Source organism: Lineus longissimus, chromosome 18, assembly GCF_910592395.1.
Source record: "Lineus longissimus chromosome 18, tnLinLong1.2, whole genome shotgun sequence".
NCBI lineage: Eukaryota > Metazoa > Nemertea > Pilidiophora > Heteronemertea > Lineidae > Lineus > Lineus longissimus.
The window spans coordinates 2,351,606-2,376,586 of record NC_088325.1 but is presented as its reverse complement, the minus strand read 5'-3'; the positions used below and the strand labels follow the sequence as shown (position 1 = coordinate 2,376,586).

The following is a 24,981-nucleotide window of genomic DNA, read 5'->3' as shown; positions in this document are numbered from 1 at the left end:
GGTAGAGCGAGTCACATATTGACAAATATCATCGATTTACGACCGTCACAGCAAAACAAGGCCCTTGTCGCACAGAAGATGAGCCTAAATGACACCAGGAGATAATGGAAGGAATCGAAGAGGCAAATTACTTGCTATTTTTCAAATTTGCGGATTTTCGGGAGGCCCACAGATACCAAGAACAGGTACACCTTACCATAATCGGAATGTTTGACGTCGGACAAGAACTTCTCTGTGATGGAGAAAGAACAAGATTACAGGCAGCTAACTTTGAACAGTTCCATTTCAAATTGCCTTTATTTCATTACAATATGGGGTAAAATGTTTTTGCTATAATTCTGGCCAAAGGTACTCAGTTGAACTCCAGTGACCAGATCACATTTACCAAAAGATAATGATGATGTTGAACAGCACCAGGTGGGCCTACCAATGGTCTTTCACGGAGTCAACTAAAGCTGGTCAACTATGACACCAGCTGCCCAGGGCTGTGTAACATCTGTGACCACACTATACAGTTTAGAAACAAGAGGTCAGCGAAGTACCTTTGGCAAGATCTGTCTGGAAAACACTTCAGCTGACATTTCATAACATCTACCGGTATGATAATGGTCAAGTAAGGCATGTACCTTTCAAAGGCCTATGGAAACATCGTGACTATAATGCCAACTGCAGATGATGTAAATGACGTCATATGATGTATGCAGCATGAGATGACAGAGTCAACAACGACTCAGGTAGAGCCGTCATTTTTCCCCAAACCTCTCCTGTGCCTCAGTTTTGGCCTACATTTTATCTCCACATCGCAATGTTGGGTATGACAACCAATGGCTCAATTTTGGTAAAAAATCCCTAAATCTAAGGTTGAAGTGGTGAAGAATGTCACCATTACGGTAGTTCTTAGGCCAAGGAAAAACAATGCATTGTGTCTTGTCCAAATCTTTTCTAAAATCGGTGCTCGGGACATTTGATGATAGACGTCCAAGTTGACACAGCCTCACAGGTCAGCAACAAGAAACAAGAAGTTATTTTTATCCAGCCTTATCATACTGTGGCAGTGTTTACTACCCGTCCACGCAGATGGCTATAAATAGCCGTACTGGTTACCATGCCAAACACAACGGTTGCTAAGGCACTGGACATCTTGACAGCCATTTTGTATTGATCCCAGAATTCTAAGAGTTGGACCCTGAAGAGAGCAAGGCGGCAAGGAATATAGGCTTCTGATTTTGGTGATTCTTTACATCTGAAAAAGAAAATAATCATATGCACACTTTCAGTGCCCAGCCGTTTTTGCCCATCATAAATTACATGTGGGATTAAATACCATACCGAGGACCCCATATAGTTTGATGGAAGGACAACGCATTGCACTGATTTCTGCCTCGGTGTCAACGCGGGAAATTCAAATGACGTAGATCTACTTCATTTGCCACTGAATGTGTGAACTTCCCAGACGTAGATCTACGTTCTTTATTGCTGAAAGTGAAAGTTGTTGAACTGACTCTATGTAAACACCATCCAGGTGTCCAGATGGGTACCGGTCAAAAATGCTCAGGCCATTAGAGTTCTAATGAAATATTTCAGGATAGACCAGGTTTAGCTAGAAGTCGGATGACTCTTCTACCACTGTTGATATCAAACTATAAGACTTTCATTTAAACTTCTGAATATTGCCGATTGTTTTGGTTTTGCAGAAGTGATAAGCACGAGTTTTCACCTCGGGATCCACATGAGATCTTACCTTCCATATAACTCAGTGAGTAAAAGATATTTGTTGGACCACTTGGCCTGGGGGATCTTAATATTGTGCCAAACGGTCGAGGAGATATTCACACCTTCTTCAAGTAATACGGCCAGGTTGAAAATCGCCTGGCAAATATAAAAAGTTTGAGGAGTCAATTGCTGGCTAAAACTTGAATAAAGAAGAATAAAAGAAGAAATAAATAGAATATATATATAAATAGAAATATAGAGAATAAATAAAGTTGAATTTGCATGACCGGTAATTTAGCCTAACCTTTACTTTTCACCACACACAGAAATGTACCTTTTTATTTCCTGTGGCGCAGAATTAAAACGCAGTAAGCTAGATTCGGTTTGCTAAACTTGTGAAAAAGTAGCTTTTTTTTTTAAAGAACTCACCTGAGGGTCACTCTTCATGGCTGCTCTTTCATACGACATGATAGCTTTGTGTACATCTCTCTTCCCTGCACAACCATACCAGTAGTAATCTCCCATCTTGAGCAAAGCTGCAGAAAAGACAATCAATCAATCAATCGATCAATCAATCCATCAATCAAATCAGTCAATCAAATCAGTTAATCAAACAATCAATCTAGCCATTAATTAATCAGGTAATCAGTCAATCAGTCAAACAATCAATCAGTCAAACGATCAATCAATCAATAAATAAATAAACCATTCAATCAATCAATCCATCTTTATGAAATACATTTTTCAGGCTTAATTTGGCCCGTTCAAAGAAAGCTTCCTTTCTTCGAAGTACCGACTGAACTCAGTTTCCAGCAAGTGGATGAATTAAGCTGTAACTTTCTTTTGATCTGAGGATAAGGTTAGCCACGTTAACAATAACTCACCATACGAGTCAATTTGATGATCCTCCCTGAGTGTGGAGAGATTGTAATAATGCCAAACACATTCTTTCTCGATGTAGCTGGTCATGCCCTCCTGGAACAACAAAAGCAAAATCTTTGATAAATCACAAGACCACTCATTTGACGATACACATAAGGATTTTTGTGGCAATCATACAGTGAAACCACCCTCAGCAGACACCCCTGTATTAAGGACAACCTCTCTATCAAGGACACTAGCTTTGGTCCCAAATTGGTTGTTTCCATTCAATTTGACCTCTCTAAACAGGACACCTCTCTATTAAGGACAGCACTTGTCAGTCCCGACGGTGTCTTTAATAGAGAGGTTCTATTGTAGTTCATTATCATTTATTCATCAGTAAAAGTTTCATGACTACTTCTCCTGAAGAAAGGGTTTAAACCGATAAGAGTTTAAACCGTGTGTGAATATGTAAATGGAGTCAAAAAGAAAAAAGCCGTTGTGATGTAACCAAGGGCAACAATCTATTTCGACTATGAAACTCCTGAATCTGTGCTTGCGGTTTACTTACATGATTCTCCTCACAGAGGAAGGCCAAGTTGAACGTCGCTATTTCCGTCCCACTCTCTGCAGCTAGGAAATAATAAAACATGGCTGTAGCCCTGGAATATCAAGGATTATCAATGAATAGATATCATGCTATACTGAATACTATACTGAACACTATAATGAATACTATACTGAATACTATACTGAACACTTAACTGAATACTATACTGAACACTATAATGAATACTATACTGAACACTATACTGAATACTATACTGAATACTATACTAGATATTATACTGAATACTATACTGAATAATATACTGAATACTATACTGAATACTATACTGAATACTATACTGAATACTATACTGAATAATATACTGAATACTATACTGAATACTATACTGAATACTATACTGAATAATATACTAGATATTATACTGAATACTATACTGAACACTATACTGAATACTATACTGAACACTATACTGAACACTATACTGAACACTATACTGAACACTATACTAGATATTATACTGAACACTATACTGAACACTATACTGAATACTACACTGAATACTACACTGAATACTATATTGAACACTATACTGAACACTACACTGAACACTACACTGAACACTATATTGAACACTATATTGAACACTATATTGAACACTATACTGAACACTATACTGAACACTATACTGAACACTATACTGAACACTATACTGAATACTACACTGAATACTACACTGAATACTATATTGAACACTATACTGAACACTACACTGAACACTATACTGAACACTATATTGAACACTATATTGAACACTATACTGAACACTATACTGAACACTATACTGAATACTATACTGAACACTATACTGAACACTATACTGAACACTATAACACTATACTGAACACTATACTGAACACTATACTGAACACTATACTTAACACTATACTGAACACTATACTGAACACTATACTGAATACTATACTGAATACTATACTGAATATTATACTGAATACTGTACAAAGATCATATAAGTGTTAAAGGGTTACTCTGCTCATTCATATAGATTTTCTACGTCATTTCTAACGTCAGGCAAAGCCAAGTCATTATGCATGCCACATGCACACGCTCGCACGTTATCTGTAAACAATTCGTGTGTGTATCAATTGTCCCAATCGCTGCATTTTGATTTGGCATAAGTGTGGACTCATTTGTCATATTCGAGTACTTCCCATCTCCGGCCCTGCACACAAACCCCCTTGGTGGATTAAGGCATGTAAGGCATTGAGACCTGCCTAGAGTCTCAGGCCGACTGTGGGGTCGAACCAGGGATCTCTCCACCACTAGTTGTGAGTCTGAGCCGCAACACCACCGCGGCACTGAGAAAACACAACCCACCAATCCTGGTTTTTGTAAGCCTTGAGAGCCGTCCTCAGCAGTAGTCCTATCTTAGGGTTCCTCTCAGACATGAAGCGTGCCCAACTGAAGAAATGAGGTGAAATTTGCGTCAGCAAATGTGCATCAATTTCCAGAGGTTACTGTTTAAATGACATCATAATTCACTGAGGTTACTGCGGATATTATCATTGACTACGGCAACATTTGTCCCCAAATAGTACTGTCCATTTATCTAAAATAGAGAATGCAGAAGAAGATAATACAGTATCTTCGTAACTCATCTAACCATTCCCTTCTCATCCCTGGCTTCTCTCATTCTTTAGCCCGATAATCCTGCTAACTAGTCTTCAGGGGCCTGTACTCTTAACAGATACTACGTGGCATTCCTGGTAAGACACGGGACACAGTGCCCATCTGTGACTCCGGAATCAAATTGAAGCCAAAATGCTACATGGGTTTGAAAACAAGCCTAAATGACATCATAGTCACAAAAAGACCTCAGTTCGAACTAAACTTACTCGACAGCTGACCAATCGCTACGTGGCATTCCTGGTAGGCCCCGGATATGATAGTACCCCATCATGAATCCAGAATTAAATAGTAGAGAGAGATGCAACCTTGGTTTGAAAAAGTGCCTAAATGTCACTACAATGCCTCAAAAAAGGCTTATGTTCTGGACTAGGAACTTAACTTACTCAACAGCTAGCTGAACTCTATGTGGCATTCCTGGTAGGCCACGGATGTGATAGTACCCCATCATGACTCCAGAATCAAACTGACCTCTTCCTGCAGCATACGCATGATACTCGAATGCCTTTTTCTGAAAAGACAACGTGATCAAAATTAAAAATTGATGCATTAGATGTCAGAAGACGAAGTCCTTTGGAAATATTTGTTGAAATACAACTCTGTGCAAATAAGATGCACTGAGCTAGCTAACTTGACAAGCCAAATCCCCACTTATTAAAATGACCTTATCGTTAGCCTTATAGCATAATTGCCTAACTCATATTAATTTTGAAGGTTTTGAGAAAAATTAAAGAACCATTTTTTTAGACAACGCTTAGGAAATTTTTATTCGAACTTTAACAAAAACTTATAACAGATGTCTCAACATTTTTAAAACCATTAAATAAGTAAACAATGCTTGAATAACACAGAAAAGTGACATAGACATAAAATTTTCACATTTTGGCCAAAATATGACTTAGGCAATTATGCTATGATGCTAACGTTATGCTACTGGAAAGAGAGCACTTCGAGCATAGGCTAAGTTTCAAAGAATTGTGCTACGCTTAACGAAATGAAACGGCCAGGGGCCATTGTGCTCACCGTATACATCATTTGGTAGGCAGGATCATGCTTAGTTTAGAGGTGAATATGGTGAACACAATCAGGCATGAAGACTTTTTTAGATGTGTATTGATGTCAAGTAATAAGACAGGGCAGTATATATAAGTTTATGATCCAACCAATAATTGTCTATGACATCAATAAGATCAATATCGTGTGATTGCTAAGAGTCCCTGCAATCAAAAATTCATCGAAAAAAGTCATTAATAAGCGAGATATTGCACGTCCTACTTTTTCAGTTTTGACCCCCTAGTGGCCAAATCAAGAATCATATCAGGCCAAAATTCGGTGTCAGAGATTATCTGATGTAGGGGGTTACATGTACCAACTTTCAAGTTCATAGCTTTAGCGGTTAAGAAACGTGCCATAGTTACACTCGAACGGTCAATTTACGCCATTTGACCTCTGTGACCTAGAAAAGGAGGTCAAATCCAAAAATCATAGGAAATGTGATGTATCCTTGCTAGGAGTCCCTGCCATAAAATTTTATCGAAAAGAATTCACTCAAATAAGCAAGATATTGCACTTCTTCCTTTTTCCGTTATGGCCCCCTGGTGGCCGAATAAAGAATCAGATCAGACCAAAATTCGACATCAGACGTTATCTGATGTAGGGGGTTATATGCATCAACTTTCAAGTTCATAGCTTTACTGGTTAAGAAACGTGCCATAGTTTACACTCTAACAGCCAATTTACGCCATATGACTTCTGTGACCTTGAAAAGTAGGTCAAATTGAAAACCCGTATAACATGCGATGTATTCTTCCTAACAGTACCTACCATAAGAATTTTATTGAAAACAAGTCACTTATAAGCGAGATATCACACTTTTTAGATTTCCACTTTTGGCCCCCTGGTGGCAAAGTTAGGAATCAGATCGAACCAAAATTCAGCACCAGAGGCAATGTGATATAGGGGGTTATATGTACCAAGTTTCAAGTTCAGAGCTTTAGTTTTTAAGAAACATGCCATAGTTTACACTCTAATGGCCAATTTACGCCATATGACCTCTGCGACCTTGAAAACAAGGTCAAATTAAAAACCCGTATAATATAAAATGTATATTTGCTATGAGTACCTACAACAAAAGTTTTATCGAAAACAAGTCACTAATAAGCGAGATATCACACTTTTTAGATATCGACATTTGGCCCCCTGGTGGCCAAACAGAGAATCAGATCGGACCGAAAATCAGTGTCAAGGGTCAGCTGACCTAGGGCATTCTGTGTACAAAGTTTCAAGTTCATAGCCCTAGCAGTTAAGAAACGTGCCACTGTTAGGATACGACGACGACGACGACGACGACGACGACGACGACGGACACAGCGCTATCATATAGACTCCCCTTACGGTGAGCCAAAAACTCATTCTATTAGCATTATCATCCTGCTGCATAATCAGACCAGAGCGCGTCAGACCAGGTCGTCCTCCTCAGAGCTTCTCATTGTCCCACGCTCAAAATCACGTTATGGGGACCGAAGCTTCTCCGTGGCTGCCCCAAAACTTTGGAATAATTTACCATCTGAAATAAGATCAATCCCAACCATCAATTCATTCAAGACCGCTTTAAAATCCTGGCTTTTCAAAAAACACTACGGTATTTAGTAGGAGGTTTTTTTCCCGCGCTTTGAGCAGGGCGACCTGGAAAGGAGCGTTATAAATATTAAATTGTATTGTATTATTGTATTATTAAACTTTACCCTGTCAACCTGCTTCCCAGGATACTGGCCACTGAAGTACATGTGACCCAGGTTGTGCGCCGCGTCAATGTTGCCCATCTTGTAGGCCCGCTCCCAATAATCCACCGCTTTCGTTAGGTCATTCTCTCTCGTCTGAGCATGCCAACCCAGAGTGTTGATCGCTTGATGGCTGCCCTGAAACGCACAAAAAAATGAGTTTATTTTTCACGTTTAGGGAAGTCAATGGCGTAGTTGTTCAAGCACCGAGCTCATAATCAGGAGATGGTGGGTTCGACCCTCAGAATGATTTAGTTTAATGAAATTTTATTCAGAATCACAAGAAGATACAAAGTTACAAAAGGTATAAATTTCCAGGGCTGAGGCACAATGTGCATTATTAGCCCTGGAGTACAAACAATATATTTACAAATGATAATGGACCACATAAGGAAGTATAAAATAATAACAAGCAAAGAGGTAGGAAGAATAAAATTTTGTAATTTTGAGATACAGCGCTGCAAGCCCTTTCAATGGTCGGCAAAGTAATTTACCACAGCAAAAATAAATTTGGCAACTCTTTCAACCACTTTCTTGTTAGTAGCTGTTGAAAGGGAACTGTGACCATACAAAAGGGCTTGCAGGCGCTCAGAATGATCACACCTGTTTTGTCTTGCGTCCTCAAGCAAGACACTTAGGTATCCCTAAACACATGAGTCTCTGGATTTAATGGCCAAATGATGACAGGAATGAATTCGTTCGTCTCTCAGATGGATCACCGCTCTTTCGTCCTGTGTCCTTAAGCAAGACACTTAAGCTTCCCTAAATACATGAGTTTCAGGATGTAATGGCTAAATGATGTCAGGAATGACTTAGCGTCCAAAACAGAGGTGGGTGCCAGGTTGGGGGGGGGGGCTAATTATGTGACGTCAGACTGTCCAGAACTCATGATGGAATTTAAGTCACCCCGGTCAAATTACAGTGTTGACGAAACATGGTCGACAAAATGTTCGTAGATTGCGTTGGCCCGGTCTTCTCCCTGGACGAAAATAGATTCACCGAACCGATAAAGCCAATCGGCACGAAAAAGTAGGTGTTTGTAAATTTACACAACAGTAGTCCGGGAGCCAAATGCCTATTTTTACCTTAACCTTGCAATATTGTATTAAGTTTTTTTTTCTGTTGATTTTGGTAGCCCAGGACCTATATTTTCAGAAACTGCTTGATGACCTGCTGTCACCCTTGAGCAATTTGAGATATTCAAGATGGCGTCCAAGATGGCCGCCATTATATATGAATGACCATAGCTCGCAAACTATTCATCCTAGGAAGATTATTTTTGTGTCTATATCTAGGTTTTAGGGGTCAACCTATCCATTAGAACCAATTGTTACAGTACCTTGGATGCTGCCTTGTCTAAATGTCTTAACCCCTCCTCTACATCCTTCTTTGTACCCTGGCCCTGAAAACCAACAAGAAACCTGTTAGACAATGTTAGAACTATAAGGGCAAAAAGTGCAAGCTCGGACCAGCAGGGTACCAAGACAGATTGCAAGGTGGTGCATGTTTATCAAAGGGTAACTCGTGTCAAATTTCACCATATAATGTTTTAGCTGTTTTTGACAAATGACTACGTCACTTTCTCATAAATCGGTAAGGTTTTCGAATCGAAATGCACATTTTCGAGAAATTGATGGTTTAATCCCACCCGGACGGCTCACTTCGATGCCGTTTTCGTTGATGATGTCACAACATGAACATTTTCGCAGTCGCGGTGGTTTACATTCAGCGCTTTTATAATAAATCTAATCAAAAATGGAAAATTTGAGCTTTACATTAATGAAACGGCCAGGGGCCATTGTGCTCACCGTATACATCTTTTATTAGGCAGGATCATGCTTAGTTTAGAGGTGAATATGGTGAACACAATCAGGCATGAAGACTTTTTTTAGATGTGTATTGATGTCAAGTAATAAGACAGGGCAGTATATATAAGTTTATGATCCAACCAATAATTGTCTATGACATCAACAAGATCAATATCGTGTGATTGCTAAGAGTCCCTGCAATAAAAAATTCATCGAAAAAAAGTCATTAATAAGCGAGATATTGCACGTCCTACTTTTTCAGTTTTGACCCCCTGGTGGCCAAATCAAGAATCAGATCAGGCCAAAATTCGGTGTCAGAGATTATCTGATGTAGGGGGTTACATGTACCAACTTTCAAGTTCATAGCTTTAGCAGTTAAGAAACGTGCCATAGTTACACTCGAACGGTCAATTTACGCCATTTGACCTCTGTGACCTAGAAAAGGAGGTCAAATCCAAAAATCATAGGAAATGTGATGTATCCTTGCTAGGAGTCCCTGCCATAAAATTTTATCGAAAACAATTCACTCAAATAGGCAAGATATTGCACTTCTTCCTTTTTCCGTTATGGCCCCCTGGTGGCCGAATAAAGAATCAGATCAGGCCAAAATTCGACATCAGACGTTATCTGATGTAGGGGGTTATATGCACCAAGTTTCAAGTTCATAGCTTTACTGGTTAAGAAACGTGCCATAGTTTACACTCTAACAGCCAATTTACGCCATATGACTTCTGTGACCTTGAAAAGTAGGTCAAATTGAAAACCCGTAAAATATGTGATGTATTCTTCCAAACAGTACCTACCATAAGAATTTTATCGAAAACAAGTCACTTATAAGCGAGATATCACACTTTTTAGATTTCCACTTTTGGCCCCCTGGTGGCAAAGTTAGGAATCAGATCGAACCAAAATTCAGCGCCAGAGGCTATGTGATATAGGGGGTTATATGTACCAAGTTTCAAGTTCATAGCTTTAGTGGTTAAGAAACGTGCCATAGTTTACACTCTAATGGCCAATTTACGCCATATGACCTCTGTGACCTTGAAAAGTAGGTCAAATTGAAAACCCGTATAATATAAAATGTATATTTGCTATGAGTACCTACAACAAAAGTTTTATCGAAAACAAGTCACTTATAAGCGAGATATCACACTTTTTAGATTTCCACTTTTGGCCCCCTGGTGGCAAAGTTAGGAATCAGATCGAACCAAAATTCAGCACCAGAGGCTATGTGATATAGGGGGTTATATGTACCAAGTTTCAAGTTCATAGCTTTAGTGGTTAAGAAACGTGCCATAGTTTACACTCTAATGGCCAATTTACGCCATATGACCTCTGCGACCATGAAAACAAGGTCAAATTAAAAACCCGTATAATATAAAATGTATATTTGCTAGGAGTACCTACAACAAAAGTTTTATTGAAAACAAGTCACTAATAAGCGAGATATCACACTTTTTAGATATCGACATTTGGCCCCCTGGTGGCCAAACAGAGAATCAGATCGGACCGAAAATCAGTGTCAGAGGTCAGCTGACCTAGGGCATTCTGTGTACAAAGTTTCAAGTTCATAGCCCTAGCAGTTAAGAAACGTGCCACTGTTAGGATACGACGACGACGACGACGACGACGACGACGACGACGACGACGACGACGACGACGACGACGACGACGGACACAGCGCTATCGTATAGACTCCCCTTACGGTGAGCCAAAAACGGACGTATTTCCGCAAAGTTGTAAATCACATCATAGTATCACTTTAAGCTTCGATAGGCAGTTCCTCGGATGCAAAGGTGGTAAAGTGATTTTCAGACAGACCTGTCCAAAGGTAGGCCTACTCGGCTGGCCTCTTTTCACTGAACTGTAATAGTGTGATCACTGGTACTGTTATACACTGCCCTGGGCAGCCGGTGTCATAGTTGACCAGTTTTAGTTGACAACATGAAAGAGCATTGGTCTGGCCTACCCTAAAGATAATCTAGTGTTGTGCAACACCACTATCTTTTAGTGAATGTGATTCGGGTTCAAATAAGTACCTTTGGCCAGAATGATACGAAAAAGACTTAGTACGAAAATAATTGAGATATTACAAATGAAAAAGTTAGACATTTTTCTGGCACACCCGGTATATGGATCGAGAGAACTCTCAAATATTTGTGATATCACAAGTCAAAAAGTGTGATATTTTTCTAGGACACCCAGTATATGGATCAAGAGTACCCACCTTCATAAGAACAAGACCATAGTCAAACATTGCTTGTGGTGCCCCCATTCTGTAGCTCAGCAAACGAGATTGTAATAATACAAGTCAAAAGTGTGATACTTTTCTAGGACACCCAGTATATGGCTCAAGAGTATCCACCTTCATAAGAACAAGACCATAGTCAAACATTACTTGTGGTGCCCCCATTCTGTAGCTCAGCAAACAAGTTTGTAATAATACAAGTCAAAAAGTGTGACATTTTTCTAGGACACCCAGCATATGGATCAAGAGTACCCACCTCATAAGAACAAGACCATAGTCAAACATTGCTTGTGGTGCCCCCATTCTGTAGCTCAGCAAACGAGATTTTAATAATACAAGTCAAAAGTGTGACATTTTTCTAGGACACCCAGTATATGGATCAAGAGTACCCACCTCATAAGAACAAGACCATAGTCAAACACTGCTTGTGGTGCCCCCATTCTGTCGCTCAGCAAACAAGATTGTAATAATACAAGTCAAAAAGTGTGACATTTTTCTAGGACACCCAGTATATGGATCAAGAGTACCCACCTTCATAGGAACAAGACCATAGTCAAACATTGCTTGTGGTGCCCCCATTCTGTAGCTCAGCAAACAAGATTGTAATAATACAAGTCAAAAAGTGTGACATTTTTCTAGGACACCCAGTATATGGATCAAGAGTATCCACCTTCATAAGAACAAGACCATAGTCAAACATTGCTTGTGGTGCCCCCATTCTGTAGCTCAGCAAACAAGATTGTAATAATACAAGTCAAAAAGTGTGACATTTTTCTAGGACACCCAGTATATGGATCAAGAGTATCCACCTTCATAAGAACAAGACCATAGTCAAACATTGCTTGTGGTGCCCCCATTCTGTAGCTCAGCAAACAAGATTGTAATAATACAAGTCAAAAAGTGTGACATTTTTCTAGGACACCCAGTATATGGATCAAGAGTACCCACCTTCATAGGAACAAGACCATAGTCAAACATTGCTTGTGGTGCCCCCATTCTGTAGCTCAGCAAACGAGATCGTGATAATACAAGTCAAAAGTGTGATATTTTTCTAGGACACCCAGTATATGGCTCAAGAGTACCCACCTTCATAAGAACAAGACCATAGTCAAACATTGCTTGTGGTGCCCCCATTCTGTAGCTCAGCAAACAAGATTGTGATAATACAAGTCAAAAGTGTGACATTTTTCTAGGACACCCAGTATATGGCTCAAGAGTACCCACCTTCATAAGACAAGACCATAGTCAAGCATTGCTTGTGGTGCCCCCATTCTGTAGCTCAGCAAACGAGATTTTAATAATACAAGTCAAAAGTGTGACATTTTTCTAGGACACACCCAGTATATGGATCAAGAGTACCAACCTTCATAAGAACAAGACCATAGTCAAACATTGCTTGTGGTGCCCCCATTCTGTAGCTCAGCAAACGAGATTGTAATAATACAAGTCAAAAGTGTGACATTTTTCTTGGACACCCAGTATGTGAATCAAGATCTCCTACCTTCATGAGAACAATACCGTAGTCAAACAACGCCTGCGGATCACCCTGCTGAGCTCCCATTCTGTAGTACTCCACAGCAGCCTGGAGATTCCTCTGGATCCCCTGCTGCCCCCAGAACAGCAGCATCGCCATGTGCCGCTGGGCCGTCAGGACACCTTGGTGCGCTTGGTGCTTCACCCACTGGAAGACGTCCCCGTCTTCATCCGTCTGAATGTCCAAGGCGGCGGCATCCGTGAGTCGTATCTCTTCTGTGAAGACCTGAAAGGCAAACCAAAGTGCTGTCACGAATTAGAATTTGATCTGTCAATGAGACAGACAAGGACCCAGTTGAGATCAAGATACTCATCCTCTTGCAAACAGGGCCTACAACACGACTTCTCCTCACACATGTTTCCAAGGGACTAAGACGTATGTATCGAGTGAAATGGCCTAATATCGTCAGGATGAAGATTCTAAGTCGACACTGGAGCCGGTTCAGGTATACGCCGAGAAAACTGCCATCCAGCATCACCGGTCTAGCGCTGACCTGGAATCCACAGGGGAAGAAAAAGGGGATGGCCGAGGAACAGCTGGTGATGAGATCTCGAGAGTGATGATGATGAAGACCATGGGTCACTCTTGGCTGGAACTGGAGAGGTTCGCAGGGACAGACGACGTTTGGGGGAAGTTGTTAGTGGCCTATGCTCTCAGAGGAGCAAAGGGCTTTCGTGAGTAGAGTAAGTACGTCCCCAAACCTCGTTCCCAGGTAGAACCTCAAAGGTTAGATTGCACAGAGTGGGACTGGGAGCCAGGGTGATGTACAACTTTTGTAATAATAAGTGTGGCCTTACATCAGTATCACGATGCATGTCCTTGTCCCTCTTTGTAATGTCCGCCATGTGTTTATAATAGCAGAACGCCATTTCCAAATCGGTCGGAAGTCCGTCCAGCCCGTTGATGTGTTTGTTTCCAAGCGCCATCAGGGAATGTCGATGACCCTCGAGGCCTGCGTACATCAGATAGGCGTGGGACTGAAAAAATTAAAGAAGGCAGCTTAGAAATTGATAAATACTGTAAAACATTGATAAAGCTCCTTGAGTGTCCAGGCATAGCCAGTAAACTGTGGAATCTACACAAGGGTCAAGTTGAGACGTTGTCTTCAATCTGAAGCTGGATTTCCTCGGAGAGGTGGTTAGCCTTGACTCAGAGAGGTGGTTAGCATTGACTCAGAGAGTTTGGCAATGGCAAGCCTCAGAAAGGTGGTTAGCCTTGACTAAGAGAGTTGGGCAACCCTCAGAGAGGTGGTTAGCCTTGACTCAGAGTTTGGCAATGGCAAGCCTCAGAGAGGTGGTTAACCTTGACTAAGAGAGTTGGGAAACCCTCAGAGAGGTGGTTAGCCTTGACTCAGAGAGCTGGCTAGCCTTGACTCTGAGGTGGTTAGCCTTGACTCAGAGAGTTTGGCAATGGCAAGCCTCAGAGAGGTGGTTAACCTTGACTAAGAGATTTGGGCAACCCTCAGAGAGGTGGTTAGCCTTGACTCAGAGAGTTTGGCAATGGCAAGCCTCAGAGAGGTGGTTAACCTTGACTAAGAGAGTTGGACAACCCTAAGAGGTGGTTAGCCTTGACTCAGAGAGCTGGTTAGCCTTGACTCAGAGAGGTAGGTAACCTTCGCAGTGGTTGTTGCTGATTCTCCAGGGTGCATCAGGGATGGTGAGGAGGAGTAGGTGACTGAATTGAGAGGCTGCATCTTACCTGTATTTCATCCGCTTTGTATCCCACTCCCTTACTCAGTATCACAGATAACATGTACATAGCATCCTCGTTACCAAGGCAACTCGACTGTTTCAATAATGGCACCATTTTCTTGGTTGCTTGGAGACCGCAAGTCTGAAATTTAAGCAAGATGATCTTGAGAAAAAAAAAACACAAAATGTTTGTTTGTTTATAATTACAGTAGAACCTCTCTATTAAGGACACCCTCGGGGCTGACAAGTGCTGTCCTTAACAGAGAGGTGTCCTGAATAGAGAGGTAAAATTGAATGGAGACAACCAATTTGGGACCAAAACTAGAGTCCTTAATATTGAGGTTGTACATAATAGAGAGGTGTCCGCTAAGGATAGTTGAGAAAGCAACATTACCAGAACATAGGCCTGGTTGTATACTGTAAACCCACATACCTCAATCATACCAGACGCATTCTTGAATAGACTTTCAGCTAGAGACTTGAAATCGACATAGCTAGATCCGCTGTATACTTTTTGCTTGATCAGCCGATTCACGTCACTGTAATCGCGTGGTATGTATCGGAAGCTACTGCATATAGCCGCTTTAGGCATACTCCAAGCGTGGATGAAATCACGGAATTTAGACGGACAGGTATCTGAAAAGGTTCAAAAGAAAACAATAAATGAAGTCAAAGGTGTAACCCAACCAACCTCAAACTCAGATATATTTGTAGCCAAATTAGTTCACGGTTTGGCGGAACTGCAACTTGGCCATATATTTCTGTGATTATCTGTAAACACGAAAATATAGTTTTCTTTAAAAAATGAAAAAGCAGGGATTTAAAAAAGCAATTTGCTCACCTCTTTTCGACCATTTCGCGAGCCGTTTTTGGCAGAAGTCCACTCTATTTCTGATCCAATTGAGATACTTAGAACATTTTCTCGTACGCTCGGCAATCCCCAACTCAAACATCGGATGATACGGACTTGGATATGGAATCTTAAAGGAAAGAACAGCAGCTGTACTGAAACTGACAAGCACAACTTGTGGTGCAATTAAAAGGCCTAGCTTGTGTGATAGGACTTTCCTTTGAAGCAATGGTTGTGCCTGTTTGAGCATTTGATAGGCTCCTTGAATGCAAAGGCAGTGCTTGTTTGAGCTTTCTGTAGGATGTGCTAGAATCTAAAGATGGTCGTTAGAGCTTTCAATAGGAGGCCCCTTTGATAGAAAGATGGTGCTTGGCTGAGCTTTTGATGGTAGGCCCCTTTGATAGAAAGGTGGTGCTTGTCTGAGCTTTTGATAGTAGGCCCCTTTGATAGAAAGATGGTGCTTGGCTGAGCTTTTGATAGTAGGCCCCTTTGATAGAAAGGTGGTGCTTGTCTGAGCTTTTGATAGTAGGCCCCTTTGATAGAAAGATGGTGCTTGGCTGAGCTTTTGATGGTAGGCCCCTTTGATAGAAAGGTGGTGCTTGTCTGAGCTTTTGATAGTAGGCCCCTTTGATAGAAAGGTGGTGCTTGTCTGAGCTTTTGATAGTAGGCCCCTTTGATAGAAAGGTGGTGCTTGGCTGAGCTTTTGATAGTAGGCCCCTTTGATAGAAAGAATGTGCTTGTCTGAGCTTTCAATAGGAGGTGCCTGGATTGAAAAGGCGGTGATTGTTTGAGCTTTCGATGAAAGGGTTCCTTGGAGGATGGTGGTGCTTGTCTGAGCTTTTGATAGGAGGTTCCTTTGATGGAAGGTGGTGCTTGTTTGAGCTTTCAATGGGAAGCTCCTTGGATTGAGAAATGGTTCTTGTTTGAGCTTCTGATAGGGGCTTCCTTGGAACGAAAAATGGTGCTTGTTTGAGCCTTCAATGGGAAGCTCCTTGAATCGAAAAGGCGGTGCTTGTTTGAGCTTTCAATAGGAAGCTCCTTGAATCGAGAGGGCAGTGCTTGTTTGAGCTTTCAATGGGAAGCTCCTTGAATCGAGAGGGCGGTGCTTGTTTGAGCTTTCAATGGGAAGCTCCTTGAATCGTAAAGGCAGTTCTTGTTTGAGCTTTCAATGGGATGCTCCATGAATCGTAAAGGTGGTTCTTGTTTTAGCTTTCAATGGGAAGCTCCTTGAATCGAGAGGGAGGTGCTTGTTTGAGCTTTTAATGGGAAGCTCCTTGAATCGAGAGGGAGGTGCTTGTTTGAGCTTTCAATGGGAAGCTCCTTGAATCAAAAAGGCGGTGCTTGTTTGAGCTTTCAATAGGAAGTTCCTTGAATCGAGAGGGAGGTGCTTGTTTGAGCTTTCAATGGGAAGCTCCTTGAATCGAGAGGGAGGTGCTTGTTTGAGCTTTCAATGGGAAGCTCCTTGAATCAAAAAGGCGGTGCTTGTTTGAGCTTTCAATGGGAAGCTCCTTGAATCGAGAGGGAGGTGCTTGTTTGAGCTTTCAATGGGAAGCTCCTTGAATCGAAAAGGCGGTGCTTGTTTGAACTTTCAATGGGAAGCTCCTTGAATCGAGAGGGCAGTGCTTGTTTGAGCTCTTGATATGAGGTTCCTTGGATCGTAAAATGGTGCCTGTTTCAGCTTTCAAAAGGAGGTGCTTAGATCGCGAGATGTGTCGGTTTGAGTATTCGATATGTTGTGAAACCAGGCCTACCTGACTAGGATTTAGCACCCTTCCTCTGTACCATACAGCTTCACTGATATAACCTCTGAGCTTTTGATGAGGTTCCTTGGATCAAAAAATGGTGCCTGTTTCAGCTTTCAAAAGGAGGTGCTTAGATCGAAAGATGGTGTCGGTTTGAGTATTCGATATGTTGTGAAACCAGGCCTACCTGACTAGGATATAGCACCTTTCCTCTGTACCATACAGCTTCACTGATATAACCTCTGAGCTTTTGACGAGGTTCCTTGGATCTAAATGGTGCATGTTTAAGCTTTCAAAAGGAGGTTCTTAGATCGAAAGATGGTGTCGGTTTGAGTATTCGATATGTTATGAAACCAGGCCTACCTGACTAGGATTTAGCACCCTTCCTCTGTACCATACAGCTTCACCGATGTAACCTTTGAACCCTCCGACCATATCGTTACCTCCGAGTAATGTGTACCCCTCCGTATCATTAAAATATGGATCAAACTTATGCCTGAAAAAGTGTATACAGTAAAACCTCTCTATTAAGGACACCCTCAGGATTGACAAGTGATGTCCTTAATAGGGAGGTGTCCTGATTAGAGAGGTCAAATTGAAGGGAAACAAACAATTTGGGACCAAAAGCAGTGTCCTTTATAGAGAGGTTGTCCTTAATAGAGAGGTGTCCACTAAGGGAGGTTCCACTGCATACTAAAGTAGCAATTTCAGAAACTGTGAAATGAAATAGCTACAGAAATTTCTTGGTTCATAGTATACTTACATTTATCTTGGCACAAGATCAGAAAGTAACAAGTTTTTACTTATGTATGATGGGACTGTTTTCGCTCGTGGTCCTTGAGCAAGGCACCTAACTCGAGATTGCCCCAACGTTTATTGTTTCAGGAAGACATATTAACAACAGAGAGTGGTTGAATTTCTTTACTGGCAAACCACTCCGAAATTTTGAGGGTTAATATCACGAATGCCTGTTTACCGAAGATTTCAGGCAAAATCTCGATATCGACAATCAGACAAGAAACTTACGTGAATGACGTGTCTATCATCTTCTTCTTCTTATCCCTGTTTTCTAGAGTAGCTAGCCACTGAAAATACAATGGGACACTTGATTGTTAGGCAGCATCGTCACATGTATATACAAGTAATCGGCAACAATCTCTCCGAGTCAATGCCAACCACCCCTCCGAGTCACTACTAACCACCTCTCCGAGTGAAAGCTAATCACCACTCTGAGTCAAAGCCAACCACTTCTAAGAGTGGAAGATAACCACCTCTCGGAGTCAAGGCCAACCAACACTGCAAGTCAAGGCTAACCACCCCTCCGAGTCACTACTAACCACCTCTCCGAGTGAAAGCTAATCACCTCTAGGAGTCAAGGCCAACCAACACTCCGAGTCAAGGCTAATCACCTCTCCGAGTAAAGGCCAACCAACACTCCGAGTCAAGATTAACCACCTCTCCGAGTCAAGGCCAACCAACACTCCAAGCTAATCACACCACTTTTTACTGGTGAAAAATGTTGTACATTCGACCACAGCTAAATCTAGCTATTCTATGAAGTGTTGAGGACGGTCGCCCGAATTGGCAACCAACTCGCCGAGTACTCGTCATGCCAGATCGATGCCCGACGGCATGCTCACCTTCCTGTTATTAAACGATAATGTCAGCCTAAACCACTCATCCTTTGGCACAGAAAACTGGGTCAGCGCTGCATCCGATTCACCAGCTTCGTTGTGGATTTGAATGTGAAGACGCCCTGAAATGAACACAGCACAGGTTACGAATTTTGTCAAGTTCGATTAATACAGTTTTAAAGGGGGACTATAGGCAGGAGCAGAGGGGTAATTTGGCCATCCTCAGGTGACTCTTCCATTGGAGGATCCGCCATACTTGAACTCAGATTCCTATGCTGCCCTTAGGGTCAAAATCCTGGTACAGGGACCCACCAATGTGGTGAAATTCCTTAAACCAAGTACAGCTCGGTTCTTATCCTATGAAAACTTACCCGCTTTATTTAAAAAGACTAATGGTGTCCTATAGACATCATCCCAAGTCGTCCTATGAAGAATGCTACAGAGTCCCCATTTACAGAACTCCTTGATATACAACCACAGGCTTACTGTGTACCTAAAAAATAAAAAGTATAGTTTATTTTGTGTCACCCTATAGAAAGGGCCAGCCAGCTTTGGCTCATGAGACACTCTTTACTTCCAAACTCCTCTCTCTGATGCCAGGCGCTTGGCGAGAAGGCAGATTCTACCCTATATCAAACTACAGTAGAACCTCTCTATTAAGGACACCCTCGGGACTGACAAGTGCTGTCCTTAATAGAGAGGTGTCCTGATTAGAGAGGTCAAATTGAATGGAAACAACCAAATTGGGACCAAAACTAGTGTCCTTAATAGAGAGGTTGTCCTTAATAGAGAGGTTGTCCTTAATAGAGAGGTTGTCCTTAATAGAGAGGTGCCCGCTAACAGAGGTTCCACTGTATCTTGCATCTAACCAACTGGACGCATCGGAAAGAGTACTAGCTGGCAGCAAACCAACTTCCCGCATCCGAGCGTGGTTACCAGGGGGGGGGGCCTCGAACCTTTGACCTTCTGTTCATGAGACGGACGCCTTCACCACCAGGCCAACAGGATCAGTAAAAAATGAAGGGTTTGACTATTTTCATACGGCACCCAGTTTACCAATTTGAGGCCAACCAAACATAAGAATTGTTTAGTGACTCTGATCCGCACCAGTACGCTTTCAGAAACACGCCAGAAGTGAGATAAGATTGATCTACCACACGGTGATTTTTTCTACTGTAAAGCAGGTAATGTTCGGAAGCCAAACTTCTGAAAATGTGCTAGTTTCTATATATTTGGCGTTGATTTAATTCCACGTCTGCGGCCTAAAACAGTTGATTAATTTGATTAATTAGATTAATTTTTGCAAGATTAATATTTGGGTTTGTCTTCCAAAACGTGTAAATAAAATGTCACAAACGTTATGCAGTATCAGGGACACTCTTTGGACTGATGTATGCTGTCCTTATTAGAGAGGTGTCCTGATTACAGAGGGCAAATCGAATGGAAATTACCACCCTGAGACGAAAAACAGTGTCCCTACTAGAGAGGGTTTCCGTCTTGTAGAGGTGTCCATTTAGAGAGGTTCCACTGTACTCACTTGTGTTGACTGCCATCATGTTTTGCCTGTTTTATGTAATCCTTGTCCGTGAATGGCTGGAATTGCCGAAAGACCCCGTGGAGATGTCCAGTGTTGATGATAGGGTAGGAAATTACTTTGATGGTCTCTGAAATTAAAAAGACAGACTGTTAATAAAGAGGTCATACTCTACTTCCATAACAACTATGGAAGACGAGTATGACCTTTTTTAATGAGGACACCCTTTGGACTGTACTGTCCTTACTAGAGAGGTGTCCTGATAAGAGAGGTCAAATTGAATGGAAACATTTAAGTTGGCGCTGACTGTCATGGAAATACAGTAGGACCTCTTTAATAAGGACACCCTTGGGACTAAAAAATACTGTCCTTACTAGAGAGGTGTCCAGATAAGAGAGGTCAAATTGAATGGAAACATTCAAGTTGGGACCAAAACTAGTGGCGTTGATAGCAAGCTTACCTCATGTTGCACAACTTATAGAAGTGAAGAAATGGCTTAAAGGGAGACTATAGGCAGGAGCAGAGGGGCAAATTTGGCCATCTTCAGGTGGCTAATATACATAGTAAGGGCACTGGGTCATGTTAGATTCAGCACTAAATATATTCCCCGTACAAGCGCGAATCATCTCGACGTACTGTGAGATGTGAGAGACCCCTATTGGCGACTTTGTGTAACTTTATCCTGCCTACCTAGCTGCTGCCTATATTGTCCCTTTAACCCTTAAGAATGCAATACATACCTGGCTGAACCTGGCATCTCACGAACTTGCGATACGGAAGCATCTGCATCACCACCGCCTCCCACGATGAACATCCCGATGACAACTTATCAGGTCGCTGGTCAGGTGGCGCCACTGTTATCGAAACACGTTTCCGCTCCGTAGAATACTTATACGGATCATGTTTAACCCTCGGATACAAACTCTGCTCGACGATCCACAATTTTAATTTCACGGTCTTCGCATAATTAACGTCCCTATTGAAGTACCCAGGTTTATATAAAATGCTATCGGGTAAATTCAGGTGTACTTTTTTCGTTTTCGGCTCTGGAGTCCTGTCGCATAAAAACTTGCGACGAAAAACGACCACCCAATCATTCAGCTGAGGAGCCGTCACCGTTACGCCGACGTATTTCTTTTTTGAACACGTGTAGCGAAATGTTACGTAATTTTGAGCTTGGAGTTGCGCTGGGACTTCGGAGATTTCGAGCGAGTCTTCAATTTCCGGAGGCTTTGGTGTGGGGATTTCACGGGCGGGGTTGTTGTTATGTGCCAAATATGCATTGTGAGGAAGTTGAGCCTGAAATGTCAAACAAGTTTTCAAGATAACTGTCAACTGAAGAAGCGCCCTGATGAAACAGTATTTCTTTTTTACTAGTAGTGTCTGCTGGGACCAAGATCTTTTAGACACAACATTGCAAAGACTCTGAAGAGGCAGTCACTTAGAATGGGATGTAAATTATCACGCATTTGACCTTTGAAATTGTGAAGCAACCCAGCGTCCCCTTCACAACAAGAGTGGGGGGGGGGGGTTATGCTCATTCCCAAAGGTTAGATTGACCCCTGGATCTAGAGAAATGAGCTTCAGATTTTTAACCCCCTTTCCAGAGCTATCAATTGCAGAAAAAAATACACCCCTTTTGTGGATTCTCTGCAGGGATACAATGTATCTCAGAAAAATACCCGCTTGGAAAATTTCATATGAAAGTTCCTATGAATGAAGTTAGGGGGCCAGGGGTTATCTCCCTTTTTCACATGTGGCTCCCTTTGCCTAACAAGTGGAAGGGCCAAGGAATAGTAACACTTAAAAGATTATGATCATATTGATACGTGTAAGCAAACAAGATTGTAATCATATACACGTGTCTATTTCTATCATGTAAGCAAACAAGATTGTAATCATAGACACGTGTTTATTTCTATCATGTAAGCAAACAAGATTGTAATCATAGACACGTGTTTATTTCTATCATGTAAGCAAACAAGATTGTAATCATAGACACGTGTCTATTTCTATCATGTAAGCAAACAAGATTGTAATCATAGACACGTGTTTATTTCTATCATGTAAGTAAACAAGATTATAATCATAGACACGTGTTTATTTCTATCATGTAAGCAAACAAGATTGTAATCATAGACACGTGTTTATTTCTATCATGTAAGCAAACAAGATTGTAATCATATACACGTGTTTATTTCTATCATGTAAGCAAACAAGATTGTAATCATATACACGTGTTTATTTCTATCATGTAAGCAAACAAGATTGTAATCATATACACGTGTTTATTTCTATCATGTAAGCAAACAAGATTGTAATCATATACACATGTTTATTTCTATCATGTAAGCAAACAAGATTGTAATCATATACACGTGTTTATTTCCATCATGCAAGCAAACAAGATTGCAGTGATGTACACGTGTTTATTTCTATCATGTAAGCAAACAAGATTGCAATCATATACACGTGTTTATTTCTATCATGTAAGCAAACAAGATTGTAATCCTATACACGTGTTTATTTCTATCATGTAAGCAAACAAGATTGTAATCATATACACGTGTTTATTTCTATCATGTAAGCAAACAAGATTGTAATCGTAGACACGTGTTTATATCTATCATGTAAGCAAACAAGATTGTAATCGTATACACGTGTTTATTTCTATCATGTAAGCAAACAAGATTGTAATCGTATACACGTGTTTATTTCTATCATGTAAGCAAACAAGATTGTAATCATAGACACGTGTTTATTTCTATCATAGATTGTAATCATATACACGTGTTTATTTCTATCATGTAAGCAAACAAGATTGTAATCATGTACACGTGTTTATTTCTATCATAGATTGTAATCATGTACACGTGTTTATTTCTATCATGTAAGCAAACAAGATTGTAATCATGTACATGTGTTTATTTCTATCATAGAGTGTAATCATATACACGTGTTTATTTCTATCATTTCGTCACATCTAGTTTGCAATCACAGCAAAAGCTGTCGGAATAAGCAACCTGGCATAACTTAAGTTCACCATATCTTGCTTAAATACACTACCTATACATTTCAGTCTACATTTTCTCAAAAATGTTTACTTTTTTAGTTCAATTTGGATGAAATCAAAGGGTGACATCTGTTGCCAACTTGGACATTGATTTCGAACAAATCACGCACAAAGCAAATGCAACAGCTGTCAAAGGCTTTTATAGTTACTGAGAACACCCCCTTGGAATACACCAGATCGAGACAGCACACACAGGGAGGGAGAATAAAACATGGGAAAGCTTGTTAGTGTAGTTTTGATAGAGAAGCTGAACATTTGTGGCCTGTGATTTGGGGGCATGATTTGTCAGCTAGACTTCTTGGGAAATATTTGGAGCAGATTAGTTATGATGTGGCAGGGATTAGCAAGAAAAATCTTATGCAAAATTCAAAAGTTTTAACTGCAGTAGAACACCTGTACTAAGGACACCTTTGGGACTGATAAGTGCTGTCCTTAATAGAGAGGAGTCCTGATTAGAGAGATCAATTGAAAGGAAGCACCCAATTTGGGACCAAAACTAGTGTCCTTAATAGAGAGCTTGTCCTCATTAGAGAGGTGTCCAATAAGGGAGGTTCCACTGTATCCACAGTATATATCTCTGAAATCCACAATGGATAAGAAATGAAATGTACAAAGATTAGCCGAAGAAAAAGAGTGAAATGCAGAAAAGGAAGAAGAAGAAAAGGAACGAAATGACATTTCTTTTTTACTGAAAAATCATCATCATCATTATCATTATCATCAACATACAGGTTATCCTTGCCTGTAACGTCTTCAATACCTTCTTGTACTGAAGATGCATCATTAATTAGGCCCTTAAAGAGGTATCACCAGGAGTGGGTGTGAATACTCAAGAAATCTTTGTAGTAAACTCCGCCCTCTAGGCCTAGTCTTGCTCGGTTACATATGATTATTCATGAACCACTACCCCATCAGGCCTCATTACAATTTCACCCAAAGACGGTACATACAAGGATCACCTGTATATCAGTTCATCTTTCTTACATGCTAATGCAAAACTGGTTCAAATCCTCAATTTCCTAAATATTTCTCAAGAGATTGTATATAAGAAAGTTGGCATACTTACTCTTACAACATAAACAAACTTTAATAGACAACAAAATGAGCAAATAACAAGCATAAACACGATTTTGAGGAGCATTTTTAGAAGTCAGCTTCTTCTCTTCACTAGCAGAATACATTGTACATAATTCCAACCTCACCCCAGTTTGCCTAGGTAGAGGTTGATTCCGAAGCCA

The 24,981-nt window shown here is 40.9% G+C and overlaps 1 protein-coding gene across 1 annotated transcript; it reads right to left on the bottom strand.

Annotated features, from left to right (window-relative positions):
* Positions 1-24,938, bottom strand: LOC135502604 (protein sel-1 homolog 3-like). The gene is made up of 22 exons (XM_064795554.1): positions 24,810-24,938; positions 21,411-21,969; positions 20,674-20,800; positions 19,508-19,629; positions 19,143-19,258; positions 18,529-18,587; positions 17,866-17,998; positions 17,512-17,586; positions 15,752-15,890; positions 15,344-15,546; positions 14,918-15,052; positions 14,017-14,196; positions 13,187-13,444; positions 8,969-9,031; positions 7,594-7,767; positions 5,236-5,360; positions 4,541-4,624; positions 3,146-3,236; positions 2,598-2,688; positions 2,143-2,249; positions 1,742-1,869; positions 1-1,243 (listed from the first exon to the last, which is right to left on the bottom strand). Exons 1-22 carry the CDS (start codon positions 24,882-24,884, stop codon positions 1,042-1,044), a joined length of 3,246 nt encoding a protein of 1,081 aa, XP_064651624.1. The 5' UTR covers positions 24,885-24,938; the 3' UTR covers positions 1-1,041.
* Positions 24,939-24,981: the final 43 nt, after the last annotated feature.